The sequence below is a fragment of the Tursiops truncatus genome, chromosome 11 (assembly GCF_011762595.2).
Source record: "Tursiops truncatus isolate mTurTru1 chromosome 11, mTurTru1.mat.Y, whole genome shotgun sequence".
In the NCBI taxonomy this organism is placed as follows: Eukaryota; Metazoa; Chordata; class Mammalia; order Artiodactyla; family Delphinidae; genus Tursiops; species Tursiops truncatus.
Window position 1 is genome coordinate 33,483,511 of NC_047044.1, and position 24,634 is coordinate 33,508,144.

Consider the following 24,634-nt stretch of genomic DNA (forward strand, 5'->3'; position numbering starts at 1 on the left):
AGAAAAAGGCACAGAAGGTAACACATTTCCACATACTTTTCTCCATGGCCGACCATTGGGAAAAGTCCTTCCTTGACCAGTTGGGTGCTCTAATGAGATGCTATGGTTCCATTGCTATCAAAAGCGAATTAATGTTATAAAGTTCCTCTTTTAGAAGTAGTTAATGATTTTTTTCCAATTTAATCCACACGTCTAAACCATCAAACTTGTAAACTTGTTTTTATAGTGTATCTGTTAGAAGTATACTCTGGAGCCAGCTTTCTTCCTTGGGTTGAATCTTCACTTGCGTCACTGCTAACTGTGTGAATTTATGTTCCTATTCAAACGTCACCTTCTTAGAGAAGTCTCTCCTAAGCTCTTTAAATTAGACCTCTCCTTAAGTAATTCTCTATCCCTTCATTCAGTTTAACTTTCTTCCTAGCATTTGCCACTATCTGATATTATATTAATTACACATTTATGTCTGTGTCCTTGTCTCCCTTGCTTATTGCTGTATGTTTAGCATCTTCTGATATATCTGGCACATGGCTGGCATACAATAAATACTCGTAGAATTAAATAATCACTAATTTCAGTAATGGACTATTTTCAACTCTATGACTTTAATAACATCCTACTTATGCTTCCATGGTTATTCCCCAGTCCTAAGGCTCCAGCAAAACAGTCTTATTCTACTTCTCATTAATCTCCACTTTGATTCTTGTCTTAACTCTGCCAGTTCTAACTGTAGTTATATTGTGGCTGACTTCTAACGATAAAATAGCCTCCGTTGTCTTTGATGACAATTTGCTCTTTCCAGAGCCCACTAGGAATTAAAAAGGAAATTAAGATATCTTTCATGGTCTTAACTTTTTTTTTCTTGCCATAAAACTTCTGATTCTTATGTAGTCTCAACCTCAAAATGCATCTCTCATTAATGGTAAAATCTAGAAAGGGTATTAAAGTTAAATCATCTTTCTGAGTTTACACAGGTGATGACAGTAATATAATGTACTTTGTTTTTCTTTCAGATCTCCAACTAAAGACATGGATTCAGAAGAGAAAGAAATTGTGGTTTGGGTTTGCCAAGAAGAGAAGATTGTCTGTGGGCTAACCAAACGCACCACCTCTGCTGACATCATCCAGGCTTTGCTTGAGGAACACGAGACTACGTTTGGAGACAAACGATTTCTTCTGGGGAAGCCCAGTGATTACTGCATCATAGAAAAGTGGAGAGGCTCTGAACGGGTTCTTCCCCCACTAACAAGAATCCTGAAGCTTTGGAAAGCATGGGGAGATGAGCAGCCTAATATGCAGTTTGTTTTGGTTAAAGCAGATGCTTTTCTTCCAGTTCCCTTGTGGCGGACAGCTGAAGCCAAATTAATGCAAAACACAGAAAAACTGTGGGAGCTCAGCCCAGCAAATTACATGAAGACGTTACCACCAGATAAGCAAAAGAGAATAGTCAGAAAAACTTTCCGGAAACTGGCTAAAATTAAGCAGGACACAGTTTCCCAAGAGCGAGATAGTATGGAGACATTAGTTCATCTGATTATTTCCCAGGATCATACTATTCATCAACAAGTCAAGAGAATGAAAGAGCTGGATCTGGAAATTGAAAAGTGTGAAGCTAAATTCCACCTCAACCGGGTAGAAAATGATGGAGAAAATTATGTCCAGGATGCATATTTGATGCCCAGTTTCGGTGAAGTTGAGCAAAAACTAGGCTTGGAGTATGATGAAAACCAGATTCTGGAGGACCTGAGAGAAAGTGATGGAATTGTACAGCTGGAGGAACGACTAACATATTATAGAAAGCTCATTGATAAGCTCTCTGCCGAAATAGAACAAGAGGTAAAAAGTATTTGCACAGAGATAAATGAAGATGCGGAAGGGGCAGCTGCAAGTGAACTTGAAGGCTCTAATTTAGAAAGTGTTAAGTGTGATTTGGAGAAAAGCATGAAAGCTGGTTTGAAAATCCACTCTTACTTGAGTGGCATCCAGAAAGACATTAAATACAGTGACTCGTTGCTTCAGATGAAAGCTAAAGAATATGAGCTCCTGGCCAAGGAGTTGAATTCCCTTCATATTAGCAACAAAGATGAATGCCAGCTACAGGAAAACAGAGGAAAGGAATCTGAGGTCCCTACCAGCAGTGGGGAGGTTCCTCCTTTTACTCAAAGAGTATTTAACATGTATTCAAATGACACAGACTCGGACACTGGTATCAGCTCTAACCACAGTCAGGACTCAGAAACAACGGTAGGAGATATGGTGCTGTTGTCAACATAATTTGAATGGCTTCTTTCTGACCTACTTCAATGTTGTTCGCATTTGTTTAATTTAGTAGGAAACGTTAAATATTCCATTCTGCAAAAAAGTGTAAATCACGTTAAAGTGTTCGGTAGTTAATAAAAACTAGAGAATTTTGTAAGTTTGTTTTTGATTTAAGAGTTCCAATGTGACCTAATTATTGCAAGTTCAAACAATGAACTCTTTATTAAGAATGCAGCACAGATAGCTTGCAGGTATATAACAGAAATAATTTGATGGGAATTATCATCTCATAGCTTCTGTGAGAAATGATTTATTCAAACTGCAAACTAATTCTTGATATTAGTCAATATAGTGAAACTATACACGTGAACAAGTAAAATTAAAATGTACTGTTATATATTTTTCAACAATGTATCATTGGAATTTTATAATCTGTAAAGTACATGACAGCTACTATATTGTAAATGTATTAATTCAAATTCTGATTCTTTTCATTGATATTTAGAATGTGTATCATCTCTGTTACTTCCTGAACCCCTCTACCTGTTAGGCCTAGATGACAGGAAGTGGGAAGGGTTGCTATTGGGACATGTACAAATACCAGCAGTGGATCAGAGAGGAGTATAGAAGCCTAAAATTATTAAGGGATATATATGTGCTTTCTCTCTCTGATATGCAAAACTTTGGTCAGACCAATGGTCTGTGCAGTTTCATTCCTTGAATGAGATATGGCGTGGGTTACAGAGAAAATCACAGGGTCCTAGTCCTGTTAGATTATACCTTATGTACAAAGGTTGAAGGGATGCAACTTGGGGTCCTTCGTGTGGGTAAAATAGAGTTCTATGTGCCGTAAGTATTAATATTAGCACTTTGTCTCTGAACATATAGATAGGACCTAATATGGACAAAAATCTTTTATTCTGCTACACTATAATTCAGATTATCTTTGTAGTACTTCATCTAAGGTGCAAACTGAAAAAAAAACAGTGCTAGCTCTACTCTCTACCCCACCCTCAAGCGTGAGAGTAAATATTCAACAAATTGAATAGATTATTTAGATCCTATCTTGACTGACAGTCATTACAGTGCCAGAAGAGGCTTGGTTTTGCTTCATTTTTAGTTAGGAAGTTCCTTTCTCTTTCTCTCTCTTCTCTCCTGCTTCTTTCCCTTCTTTATTTCTTGCTATTGAGCATATATCATATTGAAAACAGTTTGTTTTATTGTACTGTTCAATGAATACAGCTGCAGTTTATTTTTTCTCTAGCTAACACCTTTCCCATATGTCAGTGCACATGTAAGTAGAAATATTATTTTACTTAGTTTTAATATGTGGATATTGGTTAAGATTCCCAGTATTTCTCATTTCTTCCCTTTTATCCTTATGTTTACTGTAGTGTATGTTTTAACTCAGTTTCCTAATCTATTTTAAAATTTCTCCATCCCCCAGATTTCACCTATTTTGGGGAAGATATTTAGAACTTTCTTAATATTTCACTTTTGGAGAACATCTAATGTTATTATTTTTCATGCCAAGATATTGCTGAAGGCCTCATTTGAAGTTGGATGGTAAGAAAAGTAGGAATTTCCATTCTAGGGAAACTGAGGTGATAAACAGTAAGTAATAACACTAACATGGGTTTAATTTAAAAGAAATAAGAAGGGAATTGAATAGTCATCTGAGAAATGGAAGTTTATTTGCCTAATATCCCATTAAATCATTCAGCACTATGATAAGCTATTGAGATATTTATTGTTCACTACTGGGGATTAAACTCAGAAGATCATCATCAAAGATAAACCAATCGTAATGTTTTTCTAAAGTGAAAGTCATCTCTTTGTATTACTCTTTAGTGAGAAAATAATGAAAAGAACATTGTTATCTGCTATATAATTTGATTAATTATCTGAATTCAAAAGAGGTTCTGATAAGAAACAGGACTAGACAGATAATTTCATTTTAGAAACTGCATTAATGTCTTCCTTTATACAGTTAAGCACAGGGATGCATTCTAGGGGCCAATTCTATATTTTTAGAGTAGATAACGTTAAAAACTCTTGTCAGAAAGCAAGACCATCAAGTTTTAAATTCATATTAGAATTTCTATTTGTTCTTTAGTTATATACAAATGTATTTGTGCTTTTGATTCATTACAATATTAAATCATCAGTTACCATGGTGAATCTCTAATTTAGAGTAATAATACAAATAAAAATACTAAAATATGATGCACTCATCTCTGGATACTGAGCTATTCTTTATCAAATTAAGTGAGAATTTATATTATGAATTTATAACTTGATAGAAACCTTCATGTTTTAATTAGTTATAGAGGCTTTAAAATAAAATGTTTATAAATTCTTGAGTAACCTGACAGGTTAACTATGAAATTGCTATATGCAGCTAGAAGTAGCAAACCAAAGCCGACTAATCTTTCCTATAACAAGACAGATTTTCATTGACTGTGCCTTGTTCATCCTCCCACTTGCAATGTCTTTTTCCTCCATCTGCTATACACTGAAATCCCACCCATTTCAGGTTTTTAACATGTTATCTCTTCTATAAAGCATATATTGTTCCATTCAACCTGTTGTAAATCTCTGAACCCACAAATATTTTAGTGTATTTTTCATAGAGGAACATTTATATTCTAGCTTAGCTTATGTTTATTTATGTACTTATCTAACTTCCCTCCCCCAATGTATTTTTGATTATATTACTTTGTCTTCTATCTTGTTGACCTTATTCCCTACAACAACCTCTTTGCCCCTACTCAGTTTTGGAATTGAATTGCTAAATTTTAGAAGATTGTAACCTGTTAAAAAAGTTATTTCCATACATGGTAAATGATGCTTGTGCATTTTATACAGAAATATGCATTTTAGAAGACAAAATATTAACAGTAATTCTACTTATATATTCTTTGGGGAAAGCACTAAATCTTAGGGTTATTATGAAAAAATTTTAAAGTAGTGTCAATTTTCTCTTTTACTTTTAATTCACAGAGTTACTGATTTAAAACAATGGAAATATTGTCTTTTTTTAAAGCCCCTCAATGGTTAAATTATGGTATTTTCCTCTGCATCCCTTGCATGTAAGAAAAATTATATTTTATAGAACTAGATTTTAAGTGGTAGACACACAAAATAACTTCAAAGTCTCTTTTAAAAATATCTATTTTATTTTCTTTTTAATTAAAAACATAAATGGCCTCTCATTAGCGTGCAGAAGCTATTCTAATCCATTGAAATTTTATTTTTATATTTATTTAAACATCTATTGTACATGACAAAATATATTTCTGTGGCTGCATTTCATAATTTTTCTAAGTAGGATTATTGTTTGATTTAAAATATTTTTCTAGTGACAAAGGAATACCTTTTAACATAGATTTCTTTTAACTATTAGGCTATTTCATTTCATACTACCTGATTGGTTTAATGACCTGATATGACAAATATAGAGTACAAATAATTTCTTCAAGTGTAACTGATCCAGAATAATAAAAGGAATGGTTGTATTCTTTCATGAGATATTGTTTGTTTTTCTGGGTGTGTTACTTGGCTATATTAAAAATAAATTTTGTATCAGTTGAAATTATATAATTGCTGAGCTAACTCACACAAGTTAAGATCAGATATTGTTTCATGACAATATATATAGCAAAAAAGATCTAACAAAACTTTTTGTTAGGTTTCATACATATTTGTTTCAATTTGTCATGAAAGTATGTCCTCACTTTTACACTGGATAGCTGGTTTTATGGCCTGGTATGTTGCTTTCTAGAATGAAATCCATTTTAATGTAAAAATACTCAAGTGTAAATCTTACTTGCTATTATTCAGTTTGTCACTACCCTTATTTCTCAGAATAGGCCTTTAATTTTGACTGTCTTTGATAACTAAATCATTTGAAAATTAAGGAAACTCATTTGCTCCTTCTATAAATGACCATGAAATTACTCTATTAAAAGACTGTATATAATGTTCAGTAATGACACACAGAAATAAGTTAACACTATTTTCTTAGCCAGTGTATCTCAATAGTGGGAGAAAACATACAATAGTCATTTTGTTAATCTAGCATTAATTTGTGTTTTCAACAACTGCTGGAATTGAGAATCACAATTTGTAGGTTTCATAATTAATAGTTCCATATCAGGAAGTGAAAAACTAAATGATTACCTTCATATTTAAAAAAAAGCTACTTAAATATTATATTTTTCCTAAATAGAAATATCAGACACCTTTTTACAAAAGACTACTAAGTCTTTCCTTACATTTCATATGTATATATAATGCATGTGTAATACCATTGAATTTATTTTCAAGTAAAACAGACACATGATATTCAAATTATTATTACTATAACTCAAACTACTCAAAAAATGTGCACCATGAAAAGTCAGTCTCCCTTCTGTCCCATGGCCTAATTACCCAGATATCCTCCTCAGAAATGTCACTGTTATTTATTGTTCTAGAGATAATCTATGCATATACAGATCTATACATATATATTCCTACATTATTCATGTAGCGATTCCTTATTCTGTTTGATGGCAGCAGGGAATTTCACTATATCAATTATCATAATTTTATTTCACCAGTCCTCTTTTGATGGGCATTTCTGTGTCTCCCAATCATTTACTATTATAAACAATGATTTACTATTATCCCATCAATGCATTTCTGTGAGGCTAGATTACTAGATGTAGAAATGTGTCAAAGAGTGACAAATGGATGTTTTTAAATTTAACAAACATTGCTGGTTATTCTTTATGGAAATTAACTCTTTAAGAACTGAGTTGGAAATGTACTCCTCCCTCCCACGGTGTGTGTTTGTCTTTTTTATTTTATTTGAATGCAAAAATGTTTTTTAATTTTTTGAATTTGAATTTATGGATTTTTCTCATTAATAACACATGAGGGTTTTTTTCTTGTTTTTGGTTATTCTTAAAAAGGCCTTTCCATTGCGTGATAAGTAATTTTAAAAATAAGTTTCTATCATGTCTTTTTTATACTATGTTTTATGTTTTACTTTTAAACATTTGAACTATCTGAAATTCAGTTTGTTACAATGTTCAGAAGTAGAAAGAGTTTTTTTTGATAGTTACCAGTTATCCCACATCACTTACCAAATAAATTTGTCCCACCTTTCTTTGGTGAACCAATCTCTGGTATGTATTTGGGGTCTATTTCTGGACTTCCTATACCAGTCCATTGATTTGGCTGTGTATTTTATTAGAATTTGTGCTATTACCATGTACGGGCCCCACCACTCAGATTACTGAAGAACTTCTCACTTTGGAAGTAGAATACAGTTGACTCTTGACCAACACTGGTTTGAACTGCACAGGTCCACTACACTTACATGCAGATTTTTTTCATTAAATATGTACTGCAGTACTACATGGTCCACGGTTGGTTGAATCAGAGGATATGGAACTGTGGCTAGCAGAGAGCAGACTGTGAAGTTATACACAGATTTTTCAGCTTCTGGGGGTCCGTGCTCCTGACCCACGTGTTGTTCAAGGGTCAACTGTAAATGAAATGGCCTGCTAGTCACCTAGATTTACTTAAGGCAATTGCAGTAACTAACATTGGAAAGTAACTTGCGAATATTGGTATCTATCAACAACTCTCAATTATTCACAGCTTTCAGTCAGTACTATTGTTCATAATAAATGGCAAGAAAGTATTCCAAAAGTTATGAAAACACATATGCATTTAGGTTTTATAGTTTTATGAATAATAGCAATTTAAAAGTCCAATAATAGACAAATTATTAGGTAAATTCTGAGGTATTATTTGTGTGAGAAATTTATAAATATTAATTCTGATGTTTATAAGACCATACAACAGTGAAATTCTAGTTTAAAAGAAAGGAATTAAAAATGTATATAGACCAACCCTGTTTTAAAAAAACCCATGCATACCAGAAAGCAAATCATATAAAAATGCATAATTTTTGCTGGGTTTTTATATTAAAGTGATAATTTGGGGCACAATATGCTTCATATATATATATGTATATATATAATCTTTATAATTTAAACACATTAAAAATGTTTTTTGTATAAAATAGAATACCCCTCTGACTCTCTCATTTCTTTGCTGAGGCTTTCCAGAGACCTTCATGACACCAAACAGCTAGAGAGTGATGAGTAATGGCAAGGTCAACCAACTGGGAACAGAAAGCCTGAGTGCTGTAGGCAAACCATTTGAATCCCAGGATGTCAGATACCTACCTATAAAATAATTATAAAAATATATATTCCAAAGTTTGTGAAAAAACATATGCAAAGTTTTGTGAAAACACACACAAACTATGATATTTATCACAGTTTTAGGGCTAATAACAAATTAAAAGCTTTAAGAAAAAGAAAAGTTAAAAATAAATTAGATAATCCTTAAGGTTTTTTTTTAAGCTAGGTTAAATTATGTCAGGTAATGTATTCAATGGATCTGGTACATGCACAACACATGTTAGATATACATTTATCGTTCTTGGCTCTGTTCTCTTTTTTATCTCTGGCAGAGTCTACACAAGGTTAAATTAAAGTAGCCGACTAACTGACAAAAGAGGAGTTAAAACTCAAAACTCTGCCTCTCCCAACATTTTCACTCTTATCATTTCTTTCCAAATTAGTTAGGGCAGGGCTGTAGGGCTGTTAGTACCAGTCCTGATAGACAAAAAAGTCATGGTTACATTAGCTAAACAATATATGGCCAGGAAAAAAGAACATCATTTGTGCTTCCAGAACAGAAAAACTATGCTGGAAATAGAGATGGAGAGGAAAAGAGCCTGTATTATTTATTTTTATATTGCTCTAGTGTCTAATAGAGATTAGCACCTAGTAGTCACCAAAAAAAGTGTTAGTAAAATCAGATTCATAACTCAAAGGGCTAGCACAGTTCCTTGAACATAAAAGTTGTTCTGTAAATGTTAACTATTATTGTAAGTAATGAAAAAAAGTGAAACTTCTATCCTTGAGTAAAATACGCTTACATACTATATTCAAAATGAACACTACCTCTTTCCCTTTCTATAAATTATTTCCATTTTATAATTTAAGTATCTTGGAAAGATTATATCGTAACTATCACTCAGCACAAATACGCTGGCATTTATATAGATGCATATTCAAGGTAAGGTTTTTCCATTCTGAATCATATTTTTAAAGTTTATTTTTCACTCTAAGTAGCATTCGTCATACTCCACACAAGACAGTGGAGAAAGTTTTATACCATTTCAGAACTGAAACTAAGATTTTGAAAAGCTTCTCAGCATTACGTTTTATGTATACGAGTTTCATGAATCACTCCTCTAGTAAGTGCAGCTATTTGACACAGTGATTACCAATAATTTTTCTGCTTTTCAAGTATTGACAGAAAAGATAAATTACCTTAAGGGGAAAGAGCTCAAAGATGGACAGGAAGGCTATATATCCCCTTTTCAGCATTCACTCACACCACTCACTCCTGAGGTCATCTTCCAAAGGATTATAACATGACAAATGTCAAATATTGAGAGGAACAGCAATTTCCCGGGATGAAGGGTGGTAATGCTAACCGGGATTTATAATTCAAAAGTAGGTCAAACTAGGGAGGAACATGCCCTGGGTTGGAAATTTAACTTTTTTGGCCATTCTGAGCCATGAAGCTTTCTCCAGTAATTCCCAAAGCTGTCTCCACAACAGAATCACAAAGAGTTCTTGTTAAAAATAGAGATTCCTAAACTTCACCCTGGAGAATTTGACTGAGGAGGTCTAGATGGCAACTTTTGTGCTTTAAAATAGCTACCTGAATGTTTCCAAAGCAATGACATTCAATTGCAGTTTATTAATTCTAACAGAGCTGGTGAGTAACTGAAGGCTTTACCAAGCAAAAATGAAAGGATGTGAAGTGCAAGAATTCTCAAAATGACCAAGAGAGGTCATTGGCTTGGGAAAGACAGAAACAGTTCTAGGGTCAGAAGCCAAAGGAAATCTGGAAACAGACACTTGTTAAAAGTTAGCTCCAGAGATGGCAGGTGACCAAGGACAGAAGCCTTATTGTCTCATTTTTTAAATAGTGCTTATTCTGAGGCAAAAATGATAGAAGAAATTAGACTATTGTGTGGACTACTGTTGCCATATAAGTACTGCAGATATTTTTGATGTGTCTCATACTTTTTTCCTCAAACAGGCCAGTAAGTAGGCTTGCATATTAAGAATAATAAACTATCCAAAAATGTTGTGTTTTACGGGCTTAAATTAAATATGATTTCGTCTACAAAATAGCTAAGACACTTTTTATTCAAGAAGCCAGATCTATTCAGTTCAGTTTGGATTCCAGCCTTTTTTCCTACATGATTTTAGTCAAATTATTCAAGCATTTCATGCCTGAATTTCCTCAACTAGAAAACTGAGATAATAGTATCTGACTTTTTGTAATAATTTAAGGATAAGTGATGTAGCGTGAAAAATACCTAGCATGCATTGTAAAGTCACCATACTCCAATAAAAATTAATTAAAAAAAATACCTAGCATGGCACTTGGCATAAGTAGGCTTTTATTATTATAGCAAGTATTATTATAACAATATATTCTTGATCTTATTACTTTTTAATATGCTAAGGATAATAAAAGAAGTATGCATCATTTTATTTGTCAAAAAATTTAAATGCCCACCAGGTTGAAGAGTAGGTTATGCTGTAGTTTTTGCTGTGAGTTTTTGGGGATTATTTACAGTGTCTGTCTATTCATCCCATTGCCATTTCAGCTGTGTTTATTTATACGGTTTGTGCTACATCATAAAAATTCACTTTACATACTTGACTACAATCCAGCATGAAAATTAAAAATTTGTGTGTGGAAGAAAAAGGACAGAAATAGAGCAATGAAATGAAATATAATAACTACATGTTTATACTGAATTTGAAGCAACAACCAAAATTTTAACAAAAATAAGATAAAGTTGCACCATAGCTGGTCATTGAGACAAATTATGAAGGGATTGTCTATTCACAGAACAGACAGTTAAAGGCAGCAAAAATTTCCAAGAATCTTAGAATGGACCATGGAATTTTCAAAGTTAAGAGATGTTGGTGTGAGTAACTTATGTGTCGTGAAGACTCTCTCTCAGACACCAAATGACGATTTGTCAAAAACATCTGACTGATTTTCAGGAAAAATTAATTTCTAGTAATAGTTAATTGTTAAGGAATCAAGTTATTACAAAAGAGAGGTGCAGAATGTTTACATTCTCTGTTTTTTCTCAAGATAGAGATCAAGTTCATAAATATTTTTTATGATAACCGGCATTTTATATACATAAGAAGGAGTCATAATTTCTAATGCTTCGTGACTTAGAACAATTTAGGAGCTCTTAACGGGAAGACAGACCTACACTCCTGTTATAACAGAATAAGAAAGTGATATAATTTTTGGCTAAAAATGCTATCACATGAAGTGTTTCTTTTATTTCTCAAAAAACATTATTGAGCAAATATGCATTATTCTATGCATAGTACATTTCACCTTACAACTATTATTTCATAACAGACAACATCGAGAAAGACATAATCAAGACCCCAATTTCCAAAGGAAGCAGGGGATTGCTGACCATCTTCCTCTAATGTTACTTCACTTTAGCTGAGCTAGAGAGAAGGCAATTTGTAACTTTGGCACGTGAGGAATTAGATGATGGTTATGATACAACTGGAAAGAAAACAGCTCTGACCTCTATCTCAATGTTACAGTTTTTAAAAAGATTTTTTTAGCAATTAATATTTGGAGATACAAGTGATAAAAATACTATAGGAAAAAAATCATATGGCTATTACATTATAACCAAAATATCAATGATAATGATTCAGGATGAAGAATCCCAAAATACTATAAAAAGATAAAATGATCTACTTATTTTGAACTAAAATCTTTCAGCTTTTCACATATACACACATAAATAAGTAAGCAACTTTCCGTATATAATGCAGTTGGAGGGTGTGATGCGAGTTAAATACTTTAAAGCCTTGATGCAGTGCTGTGTCATTACAAATAGACTTTTACAAGCACTCTGTGGAGGCCTCAGTCACCATGGAAGCTCGGCTGAAACTGGCTCTGTAAGTCTCTGTCTCTACCTTATTGTACTTAATACCACCATTAGCTGGGATCATGGTGGTCACTATTTTATGCTTTAGTCCACTATCTTAAAATCATAATTAGAGCCCATGCTGAGCATTCATCATTCCTTGTAGACACAAATTAAATGAGGCTTGAAGAGTGCATGCTTACTCCATGCTAAGTGAGTAATGAGTTTTTATGCATATGCCAGTGGAATTTTTCTAGATGGGTAGAACAAGAACACACAAGTCAGGGAAAGGAAAAAAAAAAGATTGATTATAGTTTTCTTAGGCAATTAGTGTTCAATTGTCAAATATATGAATCATCCTGGCTGCTGCTTTCTCCTCAGTTCGCCTGTATTTTGAAGGAGTTAGCAGTTAACTAACCTCTCTAAAACTTTTACCCAGACACAGGTTATCCAAATTGGAATCCTCAGAACCTCCTTAAACTCTTCACTCTACCAAATCCTCATATTCCATGTTCCATTGCTTTTTGTCATCCATGTAGTTCTCAAAAATCCCATCTTTCTTTTATTATGGTCTTATTGCAGTTAGAGTCTGAGACATCTTTAAGAGTCCATGTAGTCCAAACATCTCATATTACAGAGTTCCAGACAGCTGAAGTTTTATAGATAGTTAATGGTGGAATTATAACTGAGATTCAGACCTTTGAATCCCCAATAGAGTTCTCTTTCCACATGTTGCCTTTAGGAAAGTGGATTATTCGCAGTCTGTGTTAATGTGACACTTACTGTCCCAATTATAATAGTCTAAGAATATTTATCTTAGTGTCATTTCCTTCTTTGGAAAAAAAAAACAAAACGGAACTGATAGAAAAGTGTCATGTAGCCTTGGAAGAGTTAGAGCCTGGGATCAAATCTCTCTGCAACTCATACCAACGTACCCAGAGAAGCAACAAATGGACTGGTGAAGTATCTTGTTTACCTTTTCATCCTTAGTAACTAGAAAATGCCTGGAACTGACAAGTATTTCATGAATATTGGTTGAATTCAAATGAATCAATCATTCGACAACTGGTTGTACAATTAGAAGGTGTGCACCTTCTCCCCTGTCTCAATAAATAGTTTACAATTTTCAATATATCTACTACAGAAAATCAACAGCAGTTTCCAAAGGAACAGAAGAAATATTGTTTTGTTTTGTTTTTTCATAAATTTATTTATGTTTTTGGCTGCGCTGGGTCCTTGCTGCTGCGTGCAAACCCTCTCTAGTTGCGGCGAGCGGGGGGCTACTCTTCGCTGAGGTGCATGGGCCTCTCATTGCGGTGGCCTCTCTTGCTGCGGAGCATGGGCTCTAGGCGCGCAGGCCTCAGTAGTCGTGGCATGCAGGCTCAGTAGTTGTGGCTCGTGGGCTCTAGAGCGCAGGCTCAGTAGTTGTGGTGCTCGGTCCCAGCCGCTCCGCGGTATGTGGGATCTTCCCAGACCAGGGCTTGAACCCATGTCCCCTGCACCAGCAGGCAGACTCTCAACCACCGTGCAACCAGGGAAGTCCCAGAAATATTGTTTCTGAATGTCATAAATATTGTACAATCTTTAAAGAAGTAATATTCCATATTTAGCATTGATTTAAAAATATTTCGTTATTATTTGTTGCCTTGTTGCAGTGAATATATTTTACAGAACATATGACAGAAATGTCTCTCATGGAAGTCTAGCTTCCTGAGATAAGAGTTTGCAGTACCACAGTCTTTCTTTAGAGCATGCATTTATTTACTCCAAACTTGGGATGGAAGTAAAAGAAGAGACCTCTCCCCTGCTGGAGCCACATCAAGTCAATCCTCTCACTCACTCGTTTGCTCAACAAATGTTTGTTGCTAGAGGCTCTCAGCTTTGTCAGTCTTCTCATCCTCGAGGGTGGAATGACACAGGGACATTCCAGAAGTTATCTGTTGAGCCACCCTCTGGAGCTCCAGTCATTGTGAGGAGTCAGCCTGCCTGTTCCTCTCACCCTACCCTTTCTGCCACTCCCAGCAGACACCCTGGGAGAGTTTACTCAAAGTGACAAATCTCCAAACCAATCTGTTTATATAGGCTCTCCCAGTAACCCACTATCATAGATAACTGAGAGCTTACTGTACTCTAATTATAAAAAAAATCTTGAACTTTAGAAACTTAATACACACAGCCTTTACGGATGGGTGAAACAGCTGAACTTGGAGACACCTGAACTTCAGGGAGCACATTCATCAAGAGAGTCAGGGAAGAAAGAGTACATCATATCAGGTATAATGAATGCCATGTAAATATGAAATCACGACTAATAAGAAGTTATAAGAATAAATTAATATTATAAATCTGTAAGAAACACATCTATACAATATTTATAGTATACACAATGATGATCTCACTTTATATATAGCAGTTCTTTGAAACTTTCCAAAAGTCTCAAAACATTTCCACATATGATATTGTCCTACCATCATAACTCACATGGAAGAGAGTTAAAAGTGAATTTACCTGCATTTTAGAGTAGCTGAAACTAAGGCATATCAAAGTATTTTCCTCCAAGCATTACCATGCTGTTAATGTTGTAGACAGAGAATAAAACTCGTTTTCTAGCTCTTTCATATCAGTTTCTCATCTTAAACTGTATATACATTTTGTTTTTCAAAAACCAGATTTTAATTGTTCTTCTCTTTCTCCCTTCCTCCCTCCCTTCCTTCCTCCTTTTTGTGTTTTCCTTTTAAATACCAAAAGTTAGATGACTTTTTTTTCGTCATCTACAGATGAGGAGCTCACATGAAATCCTTCACAATTTAAATTTTCAAGATTTTAGTTTGTACTTCAATAGAAGATTTTATAACTTATATAGCAAAATCCATTCAACTAATATTTGATGATCCTAACAATGAATATAATACATGTTATATACTGTGGTGGAGACAAAAGAAGTATGATTCAAGATGGGTGCAGTCTCTAAGAGCTTACTGAAGAAGCAAGACATACAGCCATGAAAGAGTGGAAGTGATAATTATAATAAAAAGTAACGACAGAGTTTTAAAGAAAGCCTATATGGAAGCGAAAATCAGTTAGGAAAGGAACCTAACATTTTTGAGGATCTATATTTAACAAGGGATTTTGCAATCATTATATCATTTCAACTGCACAAGGGTGAGATAGACATTATCACTTCAAACATACAGATTAAAAAAACAAAACAAAACTGAGGCTAAAAGAGGATAAGCAAATTTCCCATGATAATATAGTCAGATTTGAAACTAAGTGCATGATGTCAAAGATCTTATTTTGGACCCTGAAGGACTTAGAAAGCTGTAGGTAGAGAGAAAAAGCATAAGCAAAGGAATACAAAGATTAACAAATGAACAAGAGATCTGAGCCAGTGTAGCCTGGCTAAAGGAAATAGACTTGGCAAAAGTGATATATAAATGTTGCATTTGCTTGTATTTAATTTAAATAGTCAATAAATTGGCTATAACATGATCAAAACCTTTTTGAGACTATTATTCTGGAAGGACACACGGAATAGATGCTATTGCAAAAGTGTAGCTAGGAGCGAATGAGGTACTAAATGGTGGCTGCTCTTGGGATTACAAAGGGAAAGACAGGAGAGATATTCAGCAGTATTAACTGTAGGAAAGTGTTTGAAACTTTGGGTTATGGTTGAGGAAGGAGACAAAAGATATATAAAATTGTAAATTGATTGGGACTTAGTAGAACCAAGAGTAGATTAAAAAATAAAGGTTCTGATTTGCTGATTTTGAGATATTGTTAGAATTGAAAAATTAGTTTCTATAACTAAGAGAAAATTCACAGAGCAGTGGCCTTAAGCCTTGGCTATCCCTTATAATGACTTTAAGAAGAGCTGTGACTAGTTATATTGATAAAACCAAAGAGGAAGAAAGAAGGAAGAGGTGCATTGAAATACCGATGTCTAGTAATTGGGAATTTATTCAGTCAAGTAAAGAAGTGAAAGAAGAAGAATAGAGGAGGTGATAAAAGAAAAATATTTCAGAGTTTAAGATTAAGCTGGGGAAATTAACATCCAAATACCTTGGGGACTAAAGAGTCAGAGGGGTAAATAAAGATCACTGAATTTAAAGAGTTTAAAGGCATGTGAGGCTATCAAGTTAGAAAATTTGCACAAGGCTTCTAATCTAGTTTACATAGACCACTAAACAGAAGCTACTAAAAGAAACAACATTTTAAACATTCAAGGAAAATCATTTCTGATATTTGTACACAAGCATTTGTCAGGAATTGTTCATTGAAACCCTTGTCAGTTCTTTTAAATAAAAGAAGTGGAGGAGTTCCATGGCCCCAAATTTGGGAAAATATTGTATCCTACTTTCTATTATTGGATATTTGCAATGTATATTAGCGTATTAAAAGATCTGAGAATATCTGTGTTAAGAACAAACAAAAATACACAATAACAAACAACAACAACAAATAACCTGCTTCACTTAAGATAACTGAATGTGTCCAAAATTATTTGGTTTCTGAACTCCGTTTTTTCGATTACACCTAAAAAAGATCCACTAAAGTAGCATTTTATGAAGCATCTTGGGAAACACTGGCTTGCCTAGTCCACATTACATTGTAGTCTTAACAATTGTTTTTTTCACATTCATTGAGAAGTAATTAAATTATTCGGGAAGTTTTTACTTTTTCTGCTTTTACTTTATTTATTGAAATAAGTAGCCAGCTAATTTCTATTTTGTCTTTAACTTAGTAGACAAAGTTTCATTTCTATTATGTTTGATTTTACATGAGTCGAAGCACACTTTTGTGTACTTGTGTTATAGGAATCTACAAATACTCATGTTTCTAAAACAATGTGAGAGAATGGGTGAATGTTTGCCTCAAAATGTCCATAGATGCAGAGGAGTAGAGGATACTACAGTAATAAAAATTCATAAAGAGAATATGTTAACAGGCTCACCAACCATTTATTTTTTTCTATGCAATTGTATATACATACATGCACATACACAAAATATACGATACAAGTGCATATGCTGATTTATGTAAATATAATATAGGGGAAGAAAAACTAGAAGAGCATACATCAGAATAGTAACCTAGGTATTCTATGTAGAAATTGGTTTTCATTTTTTCCATTTGGTCCAATTATACATACTAAGTTTTTTATAGTGAGCATATTCTATATCTGTAATTAAAAAAAAAAATCAGCTTGACCAAATGTTCCACTGATCACAAGAGAAATTCAATCCTGGCTTTAAAAGGCTGATTTATGTTCTCATAGAAAATTACAGACAACTGAAACACAAATGTAAACCTATACCAGCACAGGTCCACACCTGGGTCAAGAGGTAATCTAGTTGGTGTTATATATAATATTGTGTTGTTTCAAGTCTGGAATATGCTGAGAAGTATGATTATAAATGAGTTTGGAAAAGATAAAATCTCATATGCAAAGGTGTTCAATGGATTTTAAAAACAATGTGGGAAACAAATAGCTCCTTTCAAGTGAATAATAACCCAAACGTAGGTTAACATTTCTTAAAAGAATAACTGAAAATCAGGTATCCTGCTAGGTTAAGCAATATAAAGTTACTGCTATTAAACAATTTTTCACTTAAGAAATCTGCAATTTCATTTGGCTCAAACTAACACTTGAACATGCATGTCATCAGGATGTTAATAATTTACAATAGAATGCATCTACTGAATTGAGAGCTAGTTCCTGTGCAGAAAATAACTTGAAAAAAGAAAGTAAGTAGGATGTTTGTTGTTGTTTAGGACTGAAAAGTCATTCTGCTGTTTTCCTTTTCTTATTTCCTTATATCTGATGGCAAGGACTTCCAAGGACAAATAATTAATAATTTGATTTGCATTATACTTAAGACATAATTAAGCTCCAGGGTGTAGTTATACACAGAAACACATATTACTAAGTGATGGGCAGGGGATGGGGAGGATACAGTAGTTTTCTTTCAGGAATCTAATGAGATGAAGGGTTTAGGTCAGATTACAGTAAACATTTAATTATATACAGATGCAGTGTAACTCACCAATAGGAGAAAAGGGCACAGTAATTGCTTTCTTTCTAGGATGAAACTATCTTAAATTAATAAGATTCTCTCTGTTTTCAATCCTCACCTGTTGAAAACTGAGCATATTTTATTTGATCCCATATTTTATTTGATTCTCTTCCTAGTCAAGATATTGACCACCTACTTCTTTCATGAAGGTTTAGAGACAGAAATTCTAGGTTAATGATGCTGGTTTCGTGACTTATAAATTCTATTAACTTTAGCTATATTCAATTATTTTTCCTTTAAAAAGCTGTTCTTGAGTTTCTTGTTTTTACAAATGATCTGCTATTGTGTTGTAACACAAATGTGCTGAGGTGATTTTGTTGAAGTATAATAGTATCCCCTAAAGTCTTGGTAGTCTTTGTGGCGTTTTTGTTTGTTTGTTTTGGTTGTAGTTTGTTTTGCTTTGTCTTGTTTGAATACAAGTTCTTAATTACATAAAGCAAAAGAAGAAATGCTAATATATCACTGTGAGGGGAAAAACATCCAGTAAATCAAAAGAGAACAGTAGTGACTCACAAAGAAAAAAGGTGGTCATAAAACTAGGTGAGCGATTATGTAGGCAAAGAATAATCTCAGAGATGTGCCAAAAACAAAAACAGAATAAACAATCAAAAAGGCTCTACAAGAGATAGGAAACGGAAAGTTCCACAGATAAGCAACTTCTCTTAGAAACAATAGAATAGAATATGTGGAAAACAAACTGAGGACAATAAATAAATCAGAGCATATTTAACCTTTACATATAATATATGATGGAATAATTTCTCTAACATCTCCTTTATACTAAAAAAACTGAAAAAGTTTTCAAAGAGTTTTGCTTATTCTTAGACCTGGGTGATGATGCCTGGGTGATGAAGAAACTATACTTTGCTAATGATAAATTGCTGCACTGCCAAAGGAAGAAAATATGTCTTTAGAAAACACCAGAAAAACTTATATTTCAAGTTCTATGCACAGATAAATTCATGCAAAATTACCTAATCTGATTATTTATCTATTGGTACATAACAAATTATCTCAAAGCTTAGCAGCCTAGAAACAACACAAATTTATTATTTCACAGTTTCCTAGAAACAGCTGAGCTGGGTCCTCTCCTTCAAAAGCTCTCACAAGACTGTAATCAAGGTGGTCTTATCTGAAGGCTCAAAGTAGGAAGGGTATGTCCTCAAGCACTAACCTGGAAGAAATACGTCATATTTACCTTAAAGTCATGAATCTAACTCCAACTGCAGAATTTGTCCAAATTATTTAGAATAAACCCCACAAACTTGGAAATGAAAATGATAGAAGTAATGAAAATAGTTAGAAACAATTAAAAATTTCTTAAATGCCTCACTATAGATTTTACTTATTTATTATTTATTTTATTTTGTTTACTTTTCGCTGTGTTGGGTCTTCGTTGCTGTGTGTGGGCTTTCTCTAGTTGCAGCAAGCGGGGGCTACTCTTCGTTGTGGTGCTCGGGCTTCTCATTGCAGTGGCTTCTCTTGTTGCGGAGCACGGGCTCTAGGTGTGCGGGCTTCAATAGTTGTGGCTCATGGGCTCTAGAGCGCAGGCTCAGTAGTTGTGGCGCATGGGCTTAGTTGCTCCGTGGCATGTGGGATCTTCCCGGACCAGAGCTTGAACCCGTGTCCCCTGCATCGGCAGGCGAATTCCTAACCACTGTGCCACCAGGGAAGCCCCTCACTATAGATTTTAGATGCTGCTACTCCATTCATTCATTCATTCTTTATCTATTCTTTCATCCTGTAAATATTTTTGAACCCTTACTTGTTTATGAGGATATGTCAGCGAACAAAACAATGTCCCTGCTCTCATTCAGCTTGTACTGTAGTTAATGGAGATAAAAAAATATTCAACATTTAGCTAGCGTAACTTGCTATGAGAAAGCAAAGCATGTTACAGAAGTGCGGCTAATTTTATGTACAATGGTCAATCCAGGTCTCCCTGAACAGCTGAAATTTGTGCAGATGCTTGAAGAAGAAAATACGCAAGATGTATAAATAACAGGGTGCAGAGCACTTCAGAGGAAAGAGAGAGTGCATAAACTGCATTGTGGGCATGCATGATGTGTTCGCAGAACAGAAGGGAAGAGAGGATGGTTGGAAGCATGGCGAGGAGGATTCAGTAATGGGAAATCGGAGAGGAAACTGCTAGACTGTGTCAGCCTGGTAGGCCATCATAAAGGTTACCATTTCTCTGGGTAAACTGGGAAGACATAGGAGGGACAAAATCAAAGCAATGTTTTGATAGGATCCCTATGGATATTGTATGTAAAAGAGAACACTGGGGGTGGGGTATACAGGACAGTAAAAATCCACTGAAACAATTCAGGTGGGAAATGGTGGCTTGAATGAAGGTGACAGCAGTGGAGATGGTGAGAAGTGACCACATCTGGGGTATACTTTGATGTGTGGTGAATGTTTTACTGAAAAAATTAGATGTGGTGTATAAGTAAAACAAAGTAGGTGCTTTTTTTTTTTTTTTGCAGATACTAAATTAAACAGATAAAATGAATCCCTAATTTTACTGATGAAATTTTCATATAAACAGCTTAAACTAGTTTTCTTAAAGGAAATAATATTTTTTACTGAAAAAAAGAATTTTGCCCTTTTAAATTTCACATGCTCTTTATCTGATTTGGAATTTTTTTCAACTTTAAAACATTCATGAATATTTCTGAAATATTTCATTTCTCACTAAGTACTCTGTGAGAAGCCTATCTCAGAGAAAATTTTGTAAGACTGATTCACATCAACTTTCACTGTTTATTTCTAATAAAGAAAAAAAATATTTAAGAAGTCTTGATGGACAATACTCAGTATATATTTAGGGCAAATATCAAAAGCTTAAGAATCAATTACATATCCTGGAGTGTCATATTGACAGACTCACTCTCTTCTTTACTATTGATTTACTCTCTGTTGGACAAACATAAACACATAAAAAAGAAAGAAATCTATTTTTTATAGTGACTAGAATTTTGATTCCTGGGAAATTTGTTGTTAAAAGCAGAAACAATAAATATAAATAAAGGAAGCTTTAAGTAAATGAAAGCAATGACACTGATAAAGATGATTAATTAATTTTATCTAACTTAACTCATTGAATTACTTTTGCTTGGATATTCCAAGCAAATACTATAAAGCTTTTTTTTTTTTTTGCCTCTTGTCTGGATAAGGTTGAGAAGATTGCCATGTATCAACACTGTGATCTTGGTCAAGTTTCATCACTTCGGGGTCTATATCTTTCATCTGCAAAATGGTAACATTGGGCTATAAGACTACTGTGGTCAAATATTATAAGTTTATTTTGAGAAAAAAATTTAAACTGATTTATAAAATCAGTTTATAAACTGATTTCAAAATCCATAATTATATATAAAGAGTTTAAATTTGCTTTATTTTCAAAGCTTTGCTAAATTAGTGATCTGTTAACATATTTATTCAACAATTATGTATTATTTACTGTGTTAATATTTGCAGAATCATGTATGAAGCACCACCCTCTCCCCTCCTCCATTAAATTTTCAGTCTTATTTGGGGAATAAAATACACAAACATAAATCAATAGAAAATGAGAGTGCTCAGATAGCATGTGGTCCAGGTTGTGTATTTTTATAGTTAGGACTCTGTGGTTGTGAGTGGCAGAAACCCAATTAAGTTGCTTATACAAAAAACTAGATATGTTGTAAAGATAATGAAGATTCTGTGACAATTAAAGGAAGATCTGTTGCAATCTTGGCATCTCTGAAAACTTGGCTGGGCCATGGCTCACAGGCCCAGCCGCTCTGCGGTACGTGGGACCCTCCCGGACCGGGGCACGAACCCGCATACCCTGCATCGGCAGGCGGACTCCTAACCACTGCACCACCAGGGAAGCCCCAATAATTGGGCTTTTTGCAAAGAAGTAGGGGCAAGAGAAGGTAAAGTCTAGGATGAATCACCAGATTGCCATTCACATCGACAGAATGGTACCATTAACACTGAAGAGAGAATATCAGAGGAGCAAACAAAACTGACTTAGGAAAACACACTTTTGATTACTTCAGAATATGAAATTCTCTTAGGCATTTGGGTTACAAGTCTTTGTGATTTCAACTTGGACAGCATGGTCTGTTCTAATGCTAAAATCTTTCATTTTTCTATAGCTCACCTATTTCAGTTTTTTTAACTGAATTTACCCTTGATTGGTTTGATATAGTGAGATTCCAAATGGAAGTATTTCAATCTGTGACTAGTTGATTCCAACATGGGATTAACTGTTATGATTACTTGTGTGACATAAGAAAGATCAAGCAATCATTTTTAAATTGAGTTATTTTATCTGTAAAATGAGAACTAGAATTACTTTCAAAATTTGAACATTTTCTGAGTATTTTCTTGGAGACAGATTGAGAATACTGTAAACCAAAACTACATTGAAAGTGGACCTATAGTATCCCATTCTAAGAATAGCCTAGGAAACAGAAAAAAGAGCCAGAATATAAAAGTCTGACCTTTCATTGCTGTCTCTGTCCATGATCCTGAGGTTTGAATTTTAATGGGAATTATCACACTACTTATTGAGTCCACTTCCCTAGGATCTTCAAATTAGCCATCAGTCACCCAAATTCTATGTCTCTGTCCAGGTTTATGCCTTTAAACTTTATTTAAAGGTTTTCCCCAGTAGAAAGACACCCTGGCCATCTAGAACAGGGATGGGGATAAACAATAATATGAACTCACATTTACACAGTTCACACTATGAACCAGGCACTGTTTTTTTTTTTTTTTTTTTTGGTGGTACGCAGGCCTCTCACTGTTGTGGCCTCGCCCGTTGCAGAGCACAGGCTCCGGACGCGCAGGCTCAGCGGCCACGGCTCACAGGTCCAGTCGCTCCGCGGCATGTGGGATCTTCCTGGACCGGGGCACAAACCCGTGTCCCCTGCATTGGCAGGTGGACTCTCAACCACTGCGCCACCAGGGAAGCCCCAGGCACTGTTTTAAAGGGCTTTGCACTTACCCAACCATTTAACTACCACTGCAATGCTGTGAGGTAGGTTTTTATTTCTTATTTCTGTTATTTTAAAAGTAAGCACACTAAGGTAGATATTTTCAGTGATTTGTCCAGTGTCCTAAAGGCAGTGAGTGGGAAAGCCAAGGTTTGAACCCAAGTAGCTATCTCTAAAATCTCTACGTTTAACCACAATGGAATTCTACCTCTCAGGCAGGCAAGAAAGTTTAATGTCACTGGGCTTCTGCAGGAAAGAAGGCTGTGGGCTAAGGCGTACAGCAGCTTTGATACACTTTAAACTTTATTTTGGTGAGAGGCAATGTCACTCACCTGGTGCATTTATTTCTGGGAGGATCTCAATCAGGAGAGAAGTTACATTTAAATTTACTCTTACAAGAAATTGACTCTTTGGTCTCAAGCTTCTTACTTCAGATAATTTTGGCTACATATTTTCAATTTAATCCAATGGTAGGCGGTTGTGTTTGAGTAATCTTAATTATTAGAATTATGGAAATGGCTTCCTATGCATTACAGGTACAATGACACTATGTATTATATTAATATTTGCTTAAAACATGTATTGACAATGAAATGTTGACAAGGTGAAACATTTGTGCTTCCAAGATTATTGCAGTGTTGTGGGAGATGTGAAGCAACTGATATATTTTAATTTTTTGTTCTTGTCAAAACAGAAAGATTCTCTGTTGGGGTGACTGCATTTATTATTTATAGAAACACTCTGTTTTCAAAACCAGTCTGATCCAAAGATACAGTGAGTCCAATGAACACACTGTGCATAGACAGGTACCTCTTGGTTTCTTTACTTTTCCCTCCATGTTGTTTTGTGGTGATGACTGGGAACCTTTAAATGTTGGTTAAACTTGTTTTGTCACCATGTTAATATGTTTAAATACCCAACAGATTAGACATATTTTAATTATATTGTTCAATAAAGCAATCAGTTGTTTCAAATTAGGCTGATATATTGAATTATTAACTATGTATGACCCTGATAACTATTACAAGAAGGTCCGTTGTAAATCAGGTGAGCATATTATAAGTTGGACAGGGCTACATTGATATGTTATTAGAAAATGAATTTCCATAATGAATATTATTCAGCGCTCATACATTTTCAGGGCCGCTGTTATATGGTTTCTAGTGAACAGAATTATTGATACTATTTTCCAAGTTAATATATTTAAGGTAACAGATTTCAAATGATTTAGCTTACATTAA

At 34.3% G+C, this 24,634-nt stretch overlaps 1 protein-coding gene across 4 annotated transcripts in view; it reads left to right on the forward strand.

Moving 5' to 3' along the window:
• RASSF9 (Ras association domain family member 9) overlaps window positions 1-24,634 on the forward strand; it is a 121,633-nt gene that overhangs the window by 25,149 nt on the left and 71,850 nt on the right. For 2 of the 4 annotated variants that reach the window (XM_073788370.1, XM_019918475.3), the window contains exons 3-4: window positions 1,011-2,241; window positions 3,704-3,822. In XM_073788370.1, coding sequence (XP_073644471.1) covers window positions 1,011-2,241; window positions 3,704-3,822 — 1,350 coding nt within the window. Of the gene's footprint in view, window positions 1-1,010; window positions 5,788-21,581; window positions 21,665-24,634 lie in introns of those variants that run through there. The other 2 variants (XM_073788369.1, XM_004311541.4) reach the window with 2 other exon arrangements.